At 44.7% G+C, this 22583-nt stretch overlaps 1 protein-coding gene across 1 annotated transcript in view; it reads left to right on the top strand.

Annotated features, from left to right (window-relative positions):
• The first annotated feature begins 317 nt into the window (after positions 1 to 317).
• fxn (frataxin) overlaps positions 318 to 22583 on the top strand; it is a 79660-nt gene continuing 57394 nt past the window's right edge. The window contains exons 1-5 of the mRNA XM_061278294.1: positions 318 to 354; positions 1673 to 1812; positions 2169 to 2220; positions 17238 to 17329; positions 17406 to 17526. Coding sequence (XP_061134278.1) covers positions 2179 to 2220; positions 17238 to 17329; positions 17406 to 17526 — 255 coding nt within the window. The 5' untranslated portion in view covers positions 318 to 354; positions 1673 to 1812; positions 2169 to 2178. The remainder of the gene's footprint in view (positions 355 to 1672; positions 1813 to 2168; positions 2221 to 17237; positions 17330 to 17405; positions 17527 to 22583) is intronic.

Here is a 22583-nt window from a genome sequence, read left to right as displayed (position 1 = left end):
AGCAGGCGAGTCCGGCGACGGTTCAGACCGAGCGCCTTTAATGTCCCCGGTTCAAAGTCCAGAACGCCAAAACTTGCTATCGCCGATGTCGAGCAGAACATCAACATTGATGATGTTTTAGATTGCTGGTTTGAAATTTACTTTTAATATTATTTTAATAAACATTTATTTTAAAACTTGTTTGAGTGTTTTATTGCTTGTCTCGTTCGCGAACAGGAAAGTCAGCACTCGTTCACTCACTGATCCGTTCTCGGGATGAACTGAAAAAAAGTTCTCTCGTTCACTGAAAAGAGTCGTTCCTTTGAACGAATCGTTCACTCACGAGCCAACACGAATGCAGAGGTCACAGAACGGGTAAGTTTCCTTATCACTCTTGTTAATAATGTCAAAAATAATGTCTTGTTTCTTGGAAGTAAACCATGTTTTACGGCATTTTATAACTAATTTAAACAATGTTATTTTGATCAAATACTCCAATAGATAAAGGCTCTGAACTTACTGGAACTTTGCACTGATTTGAATGTTTTTGTCAATTTATGCCCCGAGCATGTACATTATAACGTATTTGCACATAATTTTATTTTTTACATTTTCCTCTTTATATTTTTTTCCTATTTATTGAATATCAAATTGATTACTTTTTGGTAATGTGTTTGGCCGATTGCTTCATATGATATTTTATTTGTCAAGTTTATGTAGTATGTTGAGTTTCAATATAACATTTTAATAAAACTAATGGCTGGCTTTCTGAGCAAGGCGACTCAGGTCGCGTGGAAGACGAGAATCGTGTTGTGTAGTGCATTCCACTTCTTTTAGGTGAACTGAATCTTTAGAATCAGTCCACTCAAAAGATTCGTTCAAACAAATTGTTCAATGAATCGCCCCCCCCCACACACACACACACACAAAATGATACGGCTTTTTTATTTTATTTTTATATCCAGTGGAAACAATCCAAACACATCAAACAATACAACTACCCCTCCCCCCCCATTATTATATATAATAACACATTTATTTCTATAATACAACACTTACACGCTGATCCGTTGGCAACAGTCTCTCACCCGGTCGTGAACGGGAAGTTGCGTCACTGACTCGTTCGTGAACGGGAAATTACGTCACTGGCTCTTAAAGTCCCTCCATCGAACACTCGCTGGCGTTGCTGATGGTCGTTCGCGAAGATTCACGAGTGAGTGACAGACGTCAGACAACATTGCCTCTATGCCATTGCAAACCGACACACTTTATGCCGACATTGATGTTTTAATTTTGTATTTGTTGGATTGTAGTTAATGGTGTTATTATACCAAATGTTTTTGAATAAAAGGTTGAAAAAAAAAGTTATGCCGACATTTGTTAATTTGGGGACACCAACTCATATAACAACGTAAAACACATACATATTGTCATATGAAGCAGTTAACAGTTAAATGTCTGATTTTTATGTTTTTGATTGACGAATATAAAAACGAGGAATAAAACACCAGACAAGTTATAACATAAATTTTTATTAAAATAATAATTATTAATCATAAAAGTACATCTCAAACCAGCAATCAAATATGAAACTGCAGTCGATATATTGAATAACATTTAGGCATATAAAAGCATACACTTCATTTAAAACCTACTATAAATAAATCGTAAATCTACATTCTGTCTTACATAGTTCACGCCAGGAGACGCACTGACTGATCCGTTGATCCACAGGAAGGCAGTTCACTCATTGACTCGTTCGCGAACGGGAAAGCCAGGATTCGTTCCCTCACTGATCCGTTCTCACGGTGAACTGGAAAGGCGATTCACTCAGTGAGTGATTCGTTCACCCACATATTCGTTCGTTGGTGAACGGGAAATGCAGGTCACGACTTGTTCGTGAACGGGAAGTTACGTCATTTTCTTCTTCGTTTTGTTTTACGGCGAGGTGGCACCAGCTTCAATGGGCATTGACCGACACCTACTGGTTGAAGTTATATGGCGGCTGTGGCTCAGGCAGTAGAGTGGGTTGTTTAGTAAAAAATAAAATCTCGTTCACTGAAATGATTTGTTCTTTTTGAACGAATCGTTCACTCGCTTGCTAACACTGGTGTGTCGTTACCTCACGTGCTTAGCTAGTGCGGGAGCCGATTTTGTATTGATTCTCATATATGTCCAATTCGAAACAGACACCAGACCATGGCGACTTTTCTGAGGGGGATCATCAATTTCTCTAAGCAGGTATGTGATAAAACTCGCTTTCTAGTTTACATACAGCGATCGCAAACTCCATTGCAGATTTGCCACGACTTCGCACGGCTACGTCGTTTTCTTATTTTTTCTTTTTTTAAATATAAATACAGTGAAGGTTAGTAATAAATACGTGACATACAACTTCCAATCAACTGGAGACATTGTGAAGTAAGCAAGCATGAAGTGAAGTAAGCGTTTAGGGAGTGATATACGACATTATATATTCGGAGTGTAGCAATTTAATGGATGCATCCCCAATCCAACAACGTCGACGATAGTTGGACTTGCATTTGTTTTTATGATCAATATAATTAATAACATAACTTAAAAACTAAAGTTCCTTATACTCTTATTTTTAACGAATTTCGCACGGCTACGTCGTTTTCTTATTTTTTCTTTTTTAAAATATAAATACAGTGAAGGTTAGTAATAAATACGTGACATACAACTTCCAATCAACTGGAGACATTGTGAAGTAAGCAAGTATGAAGTGAAGTAAGCGTTTAGGGAGTGATATACGACATTATATATTCGGAGTGTAGCAATTTAATGGATGCATCCCCAATCCAACAACGTCGACGATAGTTGGACTTGCATTTGTTTTTATGATCAATATAATTAATAACATAACTTAAAAACTAAAGTTCCTTATACCCTTATTTTTTTAATTTAAGTCTTAATGTTATTTTTAATCATTTTGTTTTCACTCAAATATGAAATCTCCGGTCGGCGCTGGCATGCAATTGAGATCAGTATGGCACTGCGGTCAAGCCTTTGTGGTAAAAGAAGGAAACGCAAGACCAGTACCATAGCTAAACAGGGCAAAAGAGAGCGAAGGTAGCGGAGCTGCCCGATAGCTTGTAAACACTTCCGGTTTACAAAATAAAAGGTGGGCTATTTTAAATACGGATCAGTATGTTGCAGTCTAGCCCTTTTTCAAAATGGAAAAAATGTTTTACTGATATGCACGCTTAACCCTTGTGAAGTATAATAAAAAAAGTACCGTTTTTTCCGTGTATAGTGCGCAAAATTTAACTAATTTATTGTCCTAAAATCTGGGGTGCGCATTATACATGGGTACAAAAAAATTTTTACTTTTTTTTTTAAATTTTTTTTTTTTTTTTTAAGTCCCAATGATCGTCACACACGCAGGGAGGCAATGGGTCCCATTTTTATAGTCTTTGGTATGGCCTTAACTAGGCTGGATGTAATTTTCTTTGTTGGCGTTGATTTCTCCGACTGCCCATAAACGCACCACCGCGCTCCGTGCGCGCACGGGAAAGATCAATGGAACAAGGCAGTGTTGTGAAATAAAATATTACCTGTAATACGCATTTTGTTATTTGCTGATTGAAACTGCTAATTAAACTGTGAATTGAAACTAATAGGAAGAAAACAACTCTCGCTCTTTATATAGCTGACGTGTCTTGCGCAGCCGTTCTGTGCATTTTATTTCACAACACTTTGCCTTGTTCCTTTCTTCTCTGCTGTTCACTTCAAACACGCTCCATGCGACCGCAATGCTCTCGTATCAGACGCTTGCTCGATCACCTGCTCGTTTGCTGTCTGTCAGAATGTACCCTACACAAATCCGAAACATTTGTTGCGGCTCCGAGTCACGACGAGGGGCAAGTTTTGGTTTCCAAGGGTGTTTTTATTCCTCTTCAACGTCTCTCCCATACAGAGCCGCCTTTTTCACGTCCGCAAGCGTCTTTCCCGTGCGCGCACGGAGCGCGGTGGTGCGTTTACGGGCAGTCGGAGAAATCAACGCCAACAAAAAAAATTACATCCAGCCTAGTTAAGACCATACCAAAGACTATAAAAATGGGTCCCATTGCCTCCCTGCGTGTGTGACGATCATTGGGACTTAAAAAAAAAAAAAAAAAAAAAATTTAAAAAAATTCATAAAAATTGGGTGCGTATTATACATGGGTACAGGCTTTTTTCCAGCATCAGCATGCCATTTTTAGGGTGCGTATTATACATGGGGGCGCACTATACACGGAAAAAAACGGTAATACTTAAACGCAAAATTCATCCCAATTTGGGCAGTGCTTTTTTAGGTATAATTTTGTCATTTATTATTATTATTTTTTTAACTTTCAACCTCACAAAATGTTCAGTGGCATCAGACCTATCCATAGTTCAGCCTGGCTTTAAGCACTTATACACTTATACCAGGGGTCCCCAAACTTTTTCCTGTGAGGGCCACATAACTTTTCCCTCCTCTGATGGGGGGGCCGGTGTCAGTTTGTAACAGAAAAAGTGTGACGATCGTAGGGGAGCTTAAAAAAATTATTGTTTTCCAGAAAGCCACACATAACCAAATAACGATTATTTAATAACCCTTTCCAGGTTCTTTACAGAAAAAAAGTCAGGAAACAAATAACACTATTAATGAAATAAATAATAACTAAATAACCCTCTCTGAGTTCTTCACAGAAAAAACTGGAAATACATAATAACTAAATAACTCTCTCTGGGTTCTTCCTAGAAAAAAAAAGCCATGGAACATTAACTTTCTGTTGTGCCATGCACAATCTTAGATAGAAGTTCAGCTCAGTTGTCAGAGCAGAATCTCTCTGACACATATGAGCAGTCTCTTAAAGTTCTCGTGTTCCTTCCTTATAATCCTTTTATAGGTTCCAGTAGGCTTGTAGACACCGCTGTCTTTTTTGTTTGCTAGTGCGTCATAGTCTGGAGTAGAATTTGTTGTGGCAATTCTTAGGCGAGATCCGAGCTGTTGGTCTGTACTACTGAGTACGTACACGCACTTGTGAGTGTGCACCGAGCTTTCTGACACGGCTTCCGGTAGTAAATGCGCAGGTGAGCGATTCCCCGTCTACTGGGGAAACGCAGTCATTGCAGGCAAAATGACCCAAAAAAATAGTTTAATAATACAATTTGTTCAGGGTTGGTGGGCCGGAAGTAACGGTCCCGTGGGCCGTATCCGGCCCGCGGGCCGTAGTTTGGTGACCACTGACTTATACGATCGGACAGACATTGAGGAGTATACTGACTCTGTTTCCTCCTACATCACGAAGTGCATTGATGATGGGACTCATTCGAAATCCATCGTCACTCGGGCTAACCGGAAGCCATGGCTGACAGGGGCTGTCTTCAGGCTGCTGAGGCCCCGGGACAAAGCCTTTAGAGTGGGGGATGAGGCTGGCTTGAGGACTGCGAGGGCCAACTTGTCCCGGGGCATCAAGGAAGCGAAGAGGGTGTTCTCTTGCAAAATTACCGCCCACTTCAAGGACAGCAGGGACGCACGGAGCCTTTGGCAGGGCATTCAGACCATCACGGACTACAAGCCCGCGCCGCAGAGCTGTGAAGGCGACGTCCGTCTGCTCAATGACCTTAACCGCTTCTTTGCTCGCTTCGACGCTCAGAACAGCACTTCCCCGCTGAAGGCCACTCCCCCTTCACACAAGCTGCCCCTGTGCCTCTCTGCCAACAGCGTGAGGAGGGCGCTTGCCGCTATCAACATCCGTAAGGCGGCGGGCCCTGACAATATCCCGGGTCGAACGCTGAAGGACTGCGCTGGGGAGCTGACGGGTAAGATTATTGGTGCTTCACTCCCCTCCCTGAAGGACATTTACATCTCCCATCTCACCCGCAAGGCGACCACGATTGTGAGTCACCCCGCTCACTCTTTGTTTTATCTTCTGCCCTCTGAGAAGAGGTATAGGAGCCTGCGCTCCCACATCACCAGACTCACCAACAGCTTCATACTCCAGGCTATTAGGTTCCTGAACTCTCTCCCCCTTTCTGCGTAGCGTCCTGTACTTTTGCGCTATGCTTACTGTCTGCTGTATGCACACTGGCTCCGTTTTGCTTCTCTTATTTATTGTGTTATTTGTTTATTTATTATTTATTCATCACTCTTATTATTTATTGTTTGTGCTTTCTTGTTTTTATTTTGTGTCGTTTACTTGTATGTCTATCATGTACTATGTCTTGTCACCGTGGGATAGAGGAAACGTAATTTCGGTTTCTTTGTGTGTCTTGACGTGTGAAGAGATTGACAATAAAGCTGACTTTGACACTCCTGCACACACATGGGATCCCTGGTGCGCACTTCTCCACACGCGCACACAAACACACAGAAGGATGACAACAGACTGACTAATTTCACAGACATCACGCACAAACACATAACACAGAACACATTTCTTGAGTTGTTCATGTCAATCTGCACAGTCTCCCAATCCTCTTCTGGATCATCTAAATGCTGTCTAGCAAACTTCAGATGGGCCTGGACATGTATTGGCAAAGGCAGGGGGACACGTCAGGCACTGCAAGATTTGAGTCTCTGGCGACGTAGTGTGTTACTGTTGGTAGTCTGTTACTTTGGTCCCAGCTCTCTGCAGGTCATTCACTTGGTCCCCCCGGTGTGTTTCTGGGTTTTGTTCACCGTTCTTGTGATCATTTTGACCCCACAGGGTGAGATCTTGCGTGAAGCCCCAGATCAAAGGAAATTATTAGTGGTCTTCTATGTCTTCCATTTTCTAATAATTGCTCCCACAGTTGATTTCTTCACACCAAGCTGCTTACCTATTGCAGATTCAGTCTTCCCAGCCTGGTGCAGGTCTACAATTTAGTTTCTGGTGTACTTTGACAGCTCTTTGGTCTTGGCCATTGTGGCGTAGTGACAGCCACAAAACATCACTGCTCTAGAGGAGATCTGCATGGAGAACTGGGCCAAAATACCAGCAACCATGTGTAAAAACCTTGTGAAGACTTACAGAAAAGGTATAACAAAGCGTATATAACAAAGATTTAACATGAACTTTTGTTATTGACCAAATACTTATTTTCCACCATAATTTGCAAATAAATTCCTTAAAAATCAGACTGTGATATTGTAATTTTTTTTTTCATTTTGTCTCTCATAGTTGAAGTGTACCTATGATGAAAATGACAGGCATCTCTCATCTTGTAAGTGGGAGAACTTGCACAGTTGGTGGCAGACTAAATACTTTTTTGCCCCACGATAGATAGATAGATAGATAGATAGATAGATAGATAGATAGATAGATAGATAGATAGATAGATAGATAGATAGATAGATAGATAGATAGATAGATAGATAGATAGATAGATAGATAGATAGATAGATACTTTATTGATCCCCTGGGGAAATTCAGTAACCAGCAGTTAGATACAGAAACACACAGATAGATAAACACAGAGACAACACATCAATAATTGAGGACAGCTTAATGCTTAATATTAATAATAAATCGAGTAAATAATAAATAATGAGATCAAAGCTACAAATATATAGATTAATAATTAATAGATCATATAATCTATAAACACTGTCAAGACCGTGAGCGCGCCCCAACCCCAGCGACGAGTTAAAAAGTCTCACGGTATAGGGAAGGAATGAACCCCTCAGTCTCGCCGCGGACCAAGACCGTGTCAGCAGGGGTCAATAGGTCACATGACCTGGAAGCTGTTGAGCAAAACCACAAATATTTACAGTAATAAATTCATTGAAATTATTAAGCATTCAAATTAACTTATAAGAGGTGTATCTCTACCAGTCCATGTAGGACTATCGCTCTGCACTGTTATGGGGTCAAATGACCTGGAAGCTATTGAGCAAAAACGCAATATTGAAGCAATCAAATGAAATTATAAGATCACTCCATACATATTGTCCATATTGGACTATCACCCAGCAGTCTTTGGGGTCAATAGGTCACATGACTTGATAGTAATACATTCATATAAAGTACATAAAGCAGTGGAATTAAATTATAAGGTGTATCTCAACCAGATCGGCCTGCATTATTTGGTGTCAATAGGGTCACATGACCCGGGGGCTACTTAACTCCATCCATCTTCTACCACTTATCTGGGGTGGGGTCGCAGGGGCAGCAGCTTTATGAGGGACGCCCAGACTTACCTCTCCCCAGCCACTTCATCCAGCTCATCCGGGGGATCCCAAGGCGTTCCCAGACCAGCCGAGAGAAATAGTGTCTCCAGCGCGTCTCGGGTCGTCCCCAGGGTTTCCAACATCTCCCCGGGAAAGCGTCCAGGAGGCATCCTAATGAGATGCCCGTACCACCTCATCTGGCTCCTCTCGACGTGGAGGAGCAGCGACTCAACTCAGAGTCCCTCACGGATGACCGAGCTTCTCACCCTATCTCTAAGGGAGAGCCCGAACACCCTGCAGAGGTAACTCATTTCAGCCGCTTGTATCCGGGATCTTGTTTTTTCGGTCGCAACCCATAGCTCGTGACCATAGGTGAGGGTAGGAGTGTAGATTGACTGGTAAATTGAGAGCTTTGCCTTTCGGCTGACTAAGAGCGGAAGACCACGGCTTGAAGAAGTCAACACCACCAAATTGTCTGCAAAAAGCAAAGATGCAATGCTAAGGTCACCAAACCAAACACCCTCAACACCTTGGCTGCATCTAGAAATTCTGTCCATAAAAGTTATGAACAGAATCGGTGACAAAGGCATTCTTGGCTGAGTCAAACCCTCACCGTAAACAAATCTGACTTACTGCTGGAAATGCTGACCAAACTCTGGCATCTAAGATACAGGGACCGAACCACCCTTATCAGTGGGTCCGGAACCCCGTACTCCCGGAGCACCCCCCACAAAACTCCCCCGAGGGACACAGGTGAACACAAAATGGACTGGCTGAGCAAACTCCCATGCACCCTTTTTTTGTAATTCTGGCACTTGTTTTATTCTTGCACTTGTATAATTCTTGTTCGACTATGTCTAGTCGGAACCTTTTGGCCTCACACATCAGCCAGAGAGGTGGCATTCCATGTCCCAAGAGCCAGCTTCTTCAGCTGGGGATCGGACCGCCAAGGTTCCCGCCCTTGACCGCCGCCCAGTTCACTACGCACCCGGCCCTTTTGGCCCCTCCCACAGGTGGTGAGCCCATGGAAAGGGGAACCAACGTTCCCTTTTCAGGCTGTGCCCGGCCGGGCCCCATGGTGAAATGATCAGGAATGTTATCCTGCTTCTGCAGACCTTGCTAGTTATCTGACCATTTGAATCAGGTGTGTTGTAACAGGGTGACATAGAAAACATGCAGGACACCGGCCCTCAAGGACCGGAATTCCTCACCCCTGGGCTAAATGATAGGTAAGCTAACGTGACATAAACACAAACGAAGAGCTGAGAACGGGCCTGACGTAACAGTCAGAGTTATTCAAATAACTATTACATAAATAATGTTATTTATGTAATAGTTATTTGAATAACTCTATAATAATTTATAAAACCATCTCTGTCACTCCAAATCATTAAATCCATTGATCGTCCTTTATGTCAACAATGACGGCCGGGTGCGCGCAGCTGACGGCGCTTCCACTTCAAAATATTCCACTGGCCCATACAACGATATATAAATTACATATCAAATAACTATTATATAAGCAATAATATTATCAAACCATCTGTGTTACTCCAAATCATTAAATCCATCGATCAAATTCCTCATCCTTTTTCAACAACACCGCGCGTGCGCCCTGACGTCAGCATCGTCGTTATTCCACAGACTCCTGGAGGAATATAACTATATTGTAGGATTAACAAAGTACAAGGAAAGACGTGGGTTTGGTAAGCGGCTCTTTATTTAACAAAACAAAAGTTCAACGAGCCAACAACTACTGGAACGATAAAAACATATACAAGTTGCTACATAAAATAAAATATATCAAATAACTATAACATAAATAGTTCACCACCACACCACCCGAAGCACCGGCGTGGACTTCCAGGCGTGTGGCGGCGTGGACTTCCATCCCCGGAGGAAGTGCTTCCAGCCAAGGCGACCACGATTGTGAGTGATGTGAGTCACCCCGCTCACTCTTTGTTCGAGCTTCTGCCCTCTGGGAAGAGGTACAGAAGCCTGCGCTCCCGCACCACCAGACTCTCAAACAGCTTCATACTCCAGGCTGTTAGGATCCTGAACTCGCTCCCCCGTTCTGCGTAGCGTCCTGTACTTTTACTGTCTGTACTGTCTGTATGCACACTGGCTCTTATTTGTTGTGTTATCTGTTTATTTATTATTTATTATTACTCTTATTATTTATTGTTTTTGCCTTTTTGTTTATGATGTTTTTTACTTTTGCGCTATGCTTGCTGGCTCCGTTTTGCTCCTCTTATTTATTGTGTTATCTGTTTATTATTTATTCATCACTCTTACTATTGATTGTTTGAATTTTTGCCTTCTTGTTTTTATATTGTGTCGCGTACTTGTATGTCTATCGTGTTATGTGTCTCGTCACCGTGGGATAGAGAAAAACGTAATTTCGGTCTCTTTGTGTGTTGTGACATGTGGAGAGATTGACAATAAAGCTGACTTTGAAAGAGAGCTCCGTAGAGTAGGACCAGGCGTGCGTAAAAGCCATCTCCGAGCCTCATCCACCGTCCCCGGACAGCCACCCGGCCGAGCGCCGGCCCCCGATTTCCATCCACGGAGGTGAAAGAAAGCTCCGTAGAGTAGGACCGGGCGTGCGTAAAAACGTTAATAGTTTTTCAAACCTTCTGTGTTACTCCAAACCATTAAATCCTTCAAACTCTTCGTCCTCCGTGTCACTTAGAAACAGCCGCTAATGATGCCGGTAGTACGTGGGGCCCTTCGTTATCTTCGTCATCCCGTGATCGAATCTTTGTCCTTTATGTAAACAACCGCCGCGACGCTGACGTCACTTGAAATTCAAATTACAATAATCCCTTGCTACATCGTGGTTTGTCTATTGCGGTTTGACCTTTTTTTGGGGGGGGGAATTTTGAAAATTTGTGAAAAAATTCGCATGTAAGTCGCTCCTCAGTATAAGTCGCCCCCCCACCCAAACTATGAAAAAAGAACGCGACTTATAGTTTGAAAAATACGGTATTTTTCCTTTTGTGTGTTGACGGTGAGTCCAGTACACTGAGTAATCGGTGCTGGCCAAATCAGGACAGGACTGTCCAGGGCCCACTGTCCATAGCCACTGGTCAGCGTCCAGATGTCCTGCAACAAGTGAGAACATATGGATGGATGGATGAATGGATGGATGGATCCTCAGGAGGAAATTCAGTAGTCGGCAGGTAAATACTTAGACAATATAAACATCAGACAAGACAAAAACGACAACAAAAGAGAAGAATAGATCCAATTCACAAATGTCTAAGTCAAGGCCCGCGGGCCGAATCCGGCCCGCAAATTACTTTTTTATGGCCCCCTGGATGATATTTAATTATACTTAGAACTGGCCCACAGGCCAGAGTTGCCCGCTGCCGTTTTGGACGTGACCAATATGGCCCCCACACTCCGTCTTTGACACAAGGTGGAGCAAGCAACTCGGGGTGTACTCAGACCAGAAAAGTCCTTTTGTCGGCTTGTTTGGTCCGAACCAAAAGTGACTTTTTTTCATTTGGTGCGGTTCCTATTCAGACTGTAGATTTTGCAAGCGAAGTATATTTTGCAAACACACCCACGCTTGTGACGATCTGTGCTCCCATTGAACAGCAATGACCAGGGTAGCACAGACCCGGAAATGGAGGGAAACATGCAAGTCCTCCGTGCTGCATTCCTGCTCTGCATATTTGTTCTGCTGGTTCGGATCTACGTTGTTTTTATTCACACCTGAAGCGAACTGCACCAAAGTTCATTTGGAATCAAACCGAGACCACTTGAAAAAGTGGGTCTTGGTCCGTTTCTTTAATCCGCACCAGTATTTTTTTGCGTGTATTCACACCTGCACAAAAAGTCCGGAACCCCTTGTCTGTTTAGTAGCAAGATAAAAACAGTCCCTTCCCCTTTCTTTTTAAAGTCCAAGATTGAATAATTGTCCCTAAAAGTCACCAATCAGAGACCAGCAGTTGGGCTCCTCTTACTATTTTTTCTCATTTTACTATTTGAAAGCAGTGATAGGTGGGATTATAGAGCAACCCAGTAATGCATTGTCAGTTTATAATGCATGTACTTTCAATTATGTATTTATCTTGATATTAAGAAACATTTTGTTTTTAAAAACAATTAATTTTTTTGCTGTTTGCCTGTTGAAAATGTTTTCCCTTGAGGTCACTAACAGAGCCATAACAAAATATTGCTTTATTCTATTATTGTAGAGAACATGCGAGTTTTTCTTTAAAAGAAGTTTGTTTTTGTCCGTTTGCCTGTTGAAAAATGATTTTACTTGAAATTACCGATAGATCCATAAGAAAATATTGCCTTATTCATTGAATTATTAAATAATATACACTGTGTTAGGTTCTGTGTTAGGTTCAATAGGCTATGTTCATTCCAATATGTTTTAATAAACATTTAAACATTCCGGACCTTGGTGTATTTGACTTTGAGATCCTTGATCTAATTAGATTAAATTGGTTAATAATAATTTATCATTAAATAGATCAAATAAACACAGTATCATGATCGTGAACACACCCCTAACCCCCGTGACGAGTGGAAAGTCTCATGGAATGACATCCTCTTTACTAGATCACATTGGGGTCACCAATTGTTGGAAATTCACTGGGAGTGAGCCGACGACAGTCCGCGACATAAACCTAATACATATTGTTCATGCCCAACTTACTCAATGCGTATTAATTTTTGTCCTCTTCAAGGAAGGTGATTACATCGACACAACAAACCAAACTCACACAAGGGGGCTTGAATTTGATCCAATTCTTTGTCTTTATGCTTTGGGTTCTGGAAAGTGTACAAAGACAGCGCTGGACAACTTTCTATCCTCACAAAGCTCACACCCGCTTACGAGCAGAGTCAGAAAGCGGTGATCTAACTCTTGCAGTCCTTACAGTTATATTTTCTTGCCAATGTTACAATTCTGAAGATATGTGGGTCGAGGTCTTACTTGTCTGTGTCCTTGGGCGTTCTACCAGTACTTCAGCCATTGTTTTTATTGGCAAATTGTTTGGTTCAAAGCTCACTTATTTGCACATCTACCAGAAGAAGGTGACTTGTGCATGCAATCAAATATTGACATTAGAGTATTGCAATTTTGTATCATTTATAAAATTACCTGTCTGAAACTTTTTCATGCATTTAAATGGTGGATCCCTTCCAGGAAGACCAGGGTACCATGGATGCCAAGTGAGCAACATTAAACTCGCAACCCAGTTCTTGTCCCGGTTAGTCTATGCAGAATCCAGACAGTTTGGTTGTCACCTTGCCCCTTACCCAATCCAGGGAGGAAGGGGTAGGAAAGAGAGTGCAAATGGCAGTCAAATGGCAGTACAAATGGTGGTCAAATCGGCTAGTGTAGTTTAATTAAAGGCAAGAGCATATACACGTAAATATGTCTTTGTGTCTTGAATGCTTCTACTGAGGTAGCAGCTCTTGTAACTTTAAGTAGGGCATTCCAGAGCTCTGGACACGAAATAGAGAATGCTATCAAAGTCTTTTTGACTCTTGGGGTCACTAAAAGACCAGCATTTTGTGAAAAAAGGTTTTGAGACAGAACGTATGGTATTAGGTCAACGGCATAAGCCATTTTATATTTATGAGCCATGTAATATTTTATAGGGTAGTAACAGAATCTTGAATTCACATCTCAAGTGGACCAGGAGCTAATGCAAGTTGGCTAGTATCTGGGTAAAAATTCATGATAATTTGACATTGGAAGTGAATGCGTACCGTATTTTCCGGACTTTACGGCACACCGGACTATAAGGCGCACCTTCAATGAATGGCCCATTTTAAAACTTTGTCCTTAGAAAGGCGCACCGGACTATAAGGCCCACCATTAATACATCATGTCAGATTTTTAATCCAAATCAAATCATTCTCCATTTTATCTTTTTTATTTTAACTTCAGATGCAACAAATTACTTTATAATCACAAAATAATGATCCATAGTCTTTTTGATTCATGAGTCATAGTCTTCAGTGGGCCAGTCATGATTCAAAGTTCAAAGTCAGCTTTATTGTCAATCCCTTCATAGCAAACACACAAAGAAACCGAAATTCCGTTTCCTCCATCACACGGTGACGAGACACAGTACACGATAAACATACCAGTAGACGACACAAAATAAAAACAAGAAGGCACAAACAATAACCAGTTCAGTGGCCTACTGGTAGAGTGTCCGCCCTGAGACTGGAAGGTTGTGGGTTCAAACCCCGGCCGGGTCATACCAAAGACTATAAAAATGGGACGCATTGCCTCCCTGCTTGGCACTCAGCATTAAGGATTGGAATTGGGGGGGTTAGATCGCCAAATGATTCCCGAGCGCGGCACCGCTGCTGCTCATTGCTCCCTTCTCCCCCAGGGGATGGATCAAAATCACACGGGGATGGGTTAAATGCAGAGGACAAATTTCACCACACCCAGATGTGTGTGTGACGATCATTGGGACTTATTTATTATTTATTTAATAGCTAATAAATAATAAATAAATAAAATGAGTGATGAATAAATAATAAACAAATAACCCAATAAATAAGAAGAGCAAAACTGAGCCAGTGTGCGTACAGCAGACAGTAAGCATACCGCAAAGTACAGGACGCTACGCAGAAAGGGGGGGCGAGTTCAGGATCCTAACAGCCTGGAGTATGAAGCTGTTGGAGAGTCTGGTGGTGCGGGAGCGCAGGCTCCTGTACCTCTTCCCAGAGGGCAGAAGCTCAAACAAAGAGTGAGCGGGGTGACTCACATCACTCACAATTGTGGTCGCCTTGCGGGTGAGATGGGCGGTGTAAATGTCCTTCAAGGAGGGGAGCGAAGCACCAATAATCTTACCAGTCGTGATCACTATGCGCTGCAGGGCCTTCAAGTTGTAGTCAGTGCAGCCGCCACCCCAAACAGCAATACTGCTGGAGAGGACGCTCTCAATGGTGCCGCGGTAAAAAGTAATCATGACGGCCGGAGGAGCGCTCGCTCGCCCGAGTTTCCGCAGGAAGTACAGGCAGCGCTGGGCTTTCTTTGCCAGTGATGCGGTGTTGGTGGACTAGGAGAGATCCTCACTGATGTGCACCCCCAGGAACTTGGCGCTGCTCACTCTCTCCACCACAGCACCGTCGATGGTCAGCGGCAGGTGTTGGGTCTGACCCTTCCGGAAGTCCACAACAATCTCCTTGGTCTTGTCGACGTTCAGCAGGAGGTTGTTGTCCCTGCACCACGTGGTCAGAAGGTCAACCTCCAGCCTGTATTGAGTCTCGTCTCCCTTGGTGATGAGACCCACCAGAGTCGTGTCGTCAGCAAACTTCACTATGCGGTTGTCGCTGTAGGTTGCAGTGCAGTCGTGCGTCAGGAGACTGAAGAGCAGCGGACTCAGCACGCAGCCTTGAGGGGGCCCCCGTGCTCAGCGTGATGCTGGGGGAGATTTTGTCGCCAACACGTACCACCTGTGGCCTCTGACAGAGGAAGTCCAGTAGCCAGTTGCAGAGGTAGGTACTGAGGCCCAGCGTGACAACTTTGCTGATGAGGCGGTGTGGCACAATGGTGTTGAAGGCAGAACTGAAGTCCACAAACAGCAATCTCACATACGAGTCCCTTCTCTCCAGGTGGGTGAGGGCTGAGTGGAGGGCAGAGCAGATGGCATCCTCAGAGGACCGTTTGGCTCGGTACGCAAACTGGAAAGGGTCAATGGTGGGGGGGAGAACGGATCGGATGTGCTCCAAGACAAGCCGCTCAAAGCACTTCATGATGATGGGCGTAAGTGCCACGGGGCGGTAGTCATTGAAGCAGGACAGAGCGAGTTTCTTCGGCACAGGTACGATGGTGGCAGCTTTGAAACACGACGGGACGATGGCCTGCTGCAGGGAAGTGTTAAAGATGTCCGTGAAGACATCCGTCAGCTCACCAGCGCAGTCCTTCAGCGCACGACCCGGGATGTTGTCAGGGCCCGCCGCCTTACGGATGTTGATAGCGGCAAGCGCCCTCCTCACGCTGTCGGCGGAGAGGCACAGGGGCAGCTCTTGTGAAGGGGGAGTAGCCTTCAGCGGGCAAGTGCTGTTCTGAGCGTCGAAGCGAGCAAAGAAGCGGTTAAGGTCATTGAGCAGACAGACGTCCCCTTCACAGCTTTGCGGTGCGGGCTTGTAGTCCGTGATGGTCTGAATGCCCTGCCAAAGGCTCCGTGCGTCCCTGCTGTCCTTGAAGTGGGCGGTAATTTTGCAAGAGAACGCCCTCTTTACTTCTTTGATGCCCCGGGACAGGTCGATTGATTTCATGACAGAATGCTTCGGGCCAGTTTAAATTGAGGAATTTGGTCCATATATAAGGTGCACCGGACTATAAGGCGCACTGTATTTTGCGCTATGCTTACTGTCTGCTGTACGCACACTGGCTCAGTTTTGCTCCTCTTATTTATTCGGTTGTTTGTTTATTATTTATTCATCACTCATTTTATTTATTTATTATTTATTAGTTATTGTTTGTGCCTTCTTGTTTTTATTTTGTGTGTCTACTTGTATGTTTATCGTGTACTGTGTCTCGTCACCGTGGGATGGAGGAAACGGAATTTCGGTTTCTTTGTGTGTCTTGACATATGAAGGGATTGACAATAAAGCGGACTTTGACTGTCGGCTTTTGAGAAAAACTTAGGTTTTTAGGTGCGCCTTATAGTCCGGAAAATACAGTAAATGGTTTCTGGTGAATGCGCATCACTTGTGGGTTATGAAAATACCATAATGAGATTGCACTGCACTCCACGTGCAACGTGATAAGTCAGCCAAGCGTCTTGCGTGTGTTGCTGGAATTCGTTACAATGTCTGATTGTGAAAATGCTTCTTATCCAAATCTCTAAATTTTGCCATATTGTATAGCTTAAAGATGCAAATTAATGTCCAATGTCCATATAAACTTATTTAATTGAACAGAAATTCAAAGAAATTGACAAACACGTAAGCGTGGAACTTGTGAAAAACCGGGGTGTGGTACCCATCCTTGATTGCAAGGCATTTTTGAATTTTTACAGTTTATGCATAATCTGATTGTTTTTACATGAAAAGGAAATATGCTGTCATATGCGTTCCTAAACCGAGAACATCGATCAACTGAATATATTCTTTTCTATCACAGTGGTTTGCATTAACAGTTGACACTGAAAGGTGTAGGAGAATTATCCATTTGTCACCTTCAAGACTGGAAGACCACCACTCTGATGACAAAACGTAACCACAAAACAAGATGTACAGTATATTCTGTAACATTTCTGTTGTTAAAATGTTTTCTGATTCTGTTTCCCAGTGAATTGTCAGAGGCAGCTTATGAGAAGCTGGCTGATGAGACGCTTTATGCGCTGGCTGATTACTTTGAAGACTTAATGGATGAACCTTTCACTGGACCAGAGTATGATGTTGTGCTCTCTGTAAGTCAGTCTGATATTCAAATTGATGCTTACTATTTTTTCCAGAGTATGTTTATGTACAGTGGACATGGGAAAAGCACAACACACCGATGTACAGTAAAACCTCTACTCACAAACTTAATTAATTCCGTGATCGCAATTATAGGTCCAAAGGTTTGTAAGTAGAAGTGTGTGTTCCCCCCCCCCCCCTAAGAATTAATGTAAAATGTTTAAGTGCTTTACCTTGAAAGACGTGACAACTTGCTATTGTAGGCACTTTAGATATGGGGGCAGTGGGAAATGGTGAGTGGAAGGGTGGAGTGAGAGAATCGTGTGCCTAATTTCTACATTCACTGACAGAGTCGCTGACGAGTTTGGATATTATGTGTTCCCCACTGCTTTAATATGGAATACTATATCTAGTAGGGGTGTAAATCGCGGGTTTTGTGACGATACGATATCATATCGATACAAAGAACGATACGATATTTGCCGATATCTTAACGCCTGCTGTGATTCATTCACGATACATCGCGATAGAGTGCTCTTCGATCGTTCTTTTTTTTTAAAATAAAAGATATAGAACAATATCCTGATTTATAACAATTCATACGCAAAATCAACAAGGTACTGCAAACTCTTTATTTAGGAAATTACAAGAGTATTGTAGTATACAAAGTGCTTATTTTAACACTGAAATTTGATGTCGTGTTTTTTCTTTAAATGTGCGGCGAGATTTGTGCTCCCTGAATATTTGATCACTGCATGGCAGGATTTACAAACTGCATGTGTCTTGCCCGTTTAGCCATCTTTCCTTTGGAATCCAAAGTGCTTCCAAACGAATGACTTGAAGCCTAAAGGGGAGCAAATTTCCTCGTCTTTTTGGACACTAGCCATAGCACCAGCCCAGGAGCTGCGTACTAGTTGTCGACTCCCCTTTCACGTGCCTGCTTTGCTCACAACACAACACGCCGCTCACTGCTCCCGGAAAGAGGAAGCAAGCAACAATGAACTGGATTTCAAAATAAAGTCGCGCCTAATGTCCGAGGTCAAACACGGCGATATAAATTGATGTTTACGTTTAGCATCGATGCCAATAAATCGTAGAGCATTATATCGATTAATCGATGTGTATCGATGAATCGTTACACCCCTAATATCTAGTGATACTTATTCCCATTCACACACTCATTCATACGGTTTTGCGGAATTTTCGGTTGCACGCGGACTCTGCCATCCTTTTCTACATGGACCTCACTGTCCTTGGACCTCACTGTCCTTTTACTTCTTAACAAGGACCTCACTGTCCTGTTGCTTTTAGACGTAATTTACATTTTCAGCTTTTCTGTGGCTCCGCTGACCTTCTACTTGGACCTCACTGTCCTTTCACTTACTGCGACCTCACTGTCCTTTGCGGAATTTCAGTTATTCAGAGTTGTGGACTTCCATTGTCCTTCTCTCTCATCTCAGGATTTTACAGGGAATGACGAGCCCTCGGCCGCACCACTTTTTTGTAGAAACAAATATATACCACTCATCTGTCTAGTTCTCTTCACCTCTGCACCTCGGACTGCCTTCAACCTTCAGATCCCAGCTGACGAGCAGACAGCCAGCCCTTGAAAAGGATTTTAGGACCCCTCCTAGGGAGGTCCTGCCGTGCGTGGTCTTTCTGGATCTCTGCTGACGCCCGCTGGAATCTTCAGGTGTATTGGCATCCTGCTCGAAGGACCAATTTAATGTCGGGTCTAAATACCATCAGACATTAATTCACACACTAAACCAAAGAGGAGAAAACAACCAGTATTTGTTTAACTTGCGAGGAAATTTACAGAAAGGCTCAGTTACAATCGCCGCTAATTATAGTTATAGTTCTTACTCTACGCTCTCCTCTGTTTAATGTTTTAGGTTGCCCTGGTTACAAAGGCGTTGCTACACTAAAGTGAGGGGAAATTGTGGTTATAGCAATGCTGATTAGCTAACGAATGTTATGTGGTGCGAGGCCTTAGCTGATTCGTGACTCCAGCAGTGCGGAGTCTGTCCTGTTACTCCTCAGCCGGTTGGCAGCCTGTTGGCTGACTCGTCCTTGATTAGATATCTCGAAGTGTGTTGTTGAGTGTCGTTTTCCTGTGGAACATTGCAATTAGACTTTCTTGCTAAGTTTCACACAATACTAATATTGAGTAAATATAGGATAACTTCAACTACTTCAACAGATGTCTTTTCTGTAACACTTAAAGACAAACAGTCTCAATCAACAACAATCCATAGATAAAAGCTACAGAGTTGATTAAAAGCGAAAGAAGTTCCTTTGAATTAAACAGAGTACCGTAATTTTCTGACTAAGTCGCTCCGGAGTACGCAAGTCGCATCAGCCATAAAATGCCCAAAAAAGTGAAAAAACCCACATGTCGCTCTGGAGTATAAGTCGCATTTTGGGGGGCAATTTATTAGACAAACTCCAACACCAAGAACAGTCATGAACGAGCAACAACAGGCTAAACGGTAGGTATGCTAACATGACATAAACACAAACAAAGAGCTGAGAATGGCCCTGACGTAACATTCAGAGTTATTTAAAAAAAACTATTACATAAATAACACGTTTATAAAACCATCTGTGTCACTCCAATTCATTAAGTCCATCGATCGTCCTTTGTCAACAATGCGTGCGCGTAGCTGACGGCGCTTGCACTTCAAAATATTCCACAGGCCCATAGAACGATATATAAATTATATATCAAGTACCGTAATTTGCCCTCCGTGAGTCGTCACCTTATCGTGGTGGAGGGGTTTGCGTGCCCCTATGATCCTAGGAGCCATGTTGTCTGGGGCTTCATGCCCCTGGTAGGGTCACCCATGGCAAACGGGTCCTAGGTGAGGGACCAGACAAAGCACGGCTCACATTACCCCTTATGATGCAAACAATTATTGAACCACGTTTTCCCTCGCCCGGACGCGGGTCACCGGGGCCCCTCTCTGGAGCCAGGCCTGGAGGCGGGGCTCGAAGGCGAGCGTCTGGTGGCCGGGCCTTCGCCCATGGGGCCCGGCCGGGCTCAGCCCGAAAAGGAAACGTGGGTTCCTCTTCCCATGGGCTCACCACCTGTGGGAGGGGCCAAAGGGGTCGGGTGCATTGCAAGCTGGGCGGCGGCCAAAGGCAGGGACCTTGTCGGTCTGATCCCCGGCTGCAGAAGCTGGCTCTTGGGACATGGAATGTCACCTCTCTGGCTGGAAAGGAACCCGAGCTGGTGTGCGAGGCAGAAAAGTTCCGACTAGATATAGTCGGACTTGCCTCCACGCACAGTTTGGGTTCCGGTACAAGCCCTCTCGAGAGGGGCTGGACTCTCTTCCACTCTGGAGTTGCCCACGGTGAGAGGCGTCGAGCAGGTGTGGGTATACTTATTGCCCCCCGGCTGGGCGCCTGCACATTGGGGTTCACCCCGGTGAACGAGAGGGTAGCCTCCCTCCGCCTTCGGGTGGGGGGACGGGTCCTGACTGTTGTTTGTGTCTATGCACCAAACGGCAGTTCAGAGTACCCACCCTTTTTGGAGTCCCTGGAGGAGGTGCTGGAGAGCGCTCCTTCTGGGGACCCCATCGTTCTACTGGGTGACTTCAATGCTCACGTGGGCAATGACAGTGAGACCTGGAAGGGCGTGATTGGGAGGAACGGTCCCCCCGATCTGAACCCGAGCGGTGTTCTATTATTGGACTTCTGTGCTCGACACGGATTTTCTATAATGAACACCATGTTCAAACATAAGGGTGTCCATGTGTGCACTTGGCACCAGGACACCCTAGGCCGCAGTTCGATGATCGACTTTGTAGTCGTGTCATCGGATTTGCGGCCGCATGTTTTGGACACTCGGGCGAAGAGAGGGGCGGAGCTGTCAACTGATCACCACCTGGTGGAGGGTTGGCTCCGATGGTGGGGGAAGATGCCGGTCCGACCTGGCAGACCCAAACGTTCTGTGAGGGTCTGCTGGGAACGTCTGGCGGAATCCCCTGTCAGGAAGAGCTTCAACTCCCACCTCCGGCAGAACTTTTCCCACGTCCCGGGGGAGGCGGGGGACATTGAGTCCGAGTGGACCTTGTTCCGCGCCTCCATTGTTGAGGCGGCCGACCGGAGCTGTGGCCGTAAGGTCATTGGTGCCTGTCGTGGCGGCAATCCCCGAACCCGCTGGTGGACACCGGCGGTAAGGGATGCCGTCAAGCTGAAGAAGGAGTCCTATTGGGCCGTTTTGGCCTGCGGGATTCCCGAGGCAGCTGACAGGTACCGGATGGCCAAGCGGAACGCGGCTTCGGCGGTTGCTGAGGCAAAAACCCGGGCGTGGGAGGAGTTTGGCGAGGCCATGGAGAATGACTTCCGGACGGCTTCGAGGAAATTCTGGTCCACCATCCGGCGTCTCAGGAGGGGGAAGCAGTGCAACGTCAACACTGTTTACAGTGGAGATGGCGTGCTGCTGACCTCGACTCGGGACGTCGTGTGTCGGTGGGGAGAATACTTCGAAGACCTCCTCAATTCCACCGACACGCCTTCCATTGTGGAGGCAGGGCCTGGGGACTCTGAGGCGGACTCTCCAATCTCTAGGGTTGAAGTCACTGAGGTAGTTAAAAAACTCCTCGGTGGCAAGGCCCCGGGGGTGGATGAGATCCGCCCGGATTTCTTAAGGGCTCTGGATGCTGTGGGGCTGTCATGGCTGACACGTCTCTACAGCATCGCGTGGACATCGGGGACAGTGCCTCTGGATTGGCAGACTGGGGTGGTGGTCCCCCGCTTTAAGAAAGGGGACCGGAGGGTGTGTTCCAATTACAGGGGAATTACACTCCTCAGCCTCCCTGGTAAGGTCTATTCAGGGGTGCTGGAGAGGAGGGTCCGTCGGGAGGTCGAACCTCGGATTCAGGAGGAACAGTGTGGCTTTCGTCCTGGCCGTGGAACAGTGGACCAGCTCTTCACCCTCAGCAGGATCCTCGAGGGTGCATGGGAGTTCACCCAACCAGTCCACATGTGTTTTGTGGACTTGGAGAAGGCGTTCGACCGTGTCCCTCGGGAGGTCCTGTGGGGGGTGCTTCGGGAGTACGGG

Source organism: Syngnathus typhle, linkage group LG5, assembly GCF_033458585.1.
Source record: "Syngnathus typhle isolate RoL2023-S1 ecotype Sweden linkage group LG5, RoL_Styp_1.0, whole genome shotgun sequence".
Classification (NCBI taxonomy): domain Eukaryota; kingdom Metazoa; phylum Chordata; class Actinopteri; order Syngnathiformes; family Syngnathidae; genus Syngnathus; species Syngnathus typhle.
Note: the sequence above shows the minus strand (reverse complement) of the source record. Positions and strands in the feature narration are given on the sequence as shown.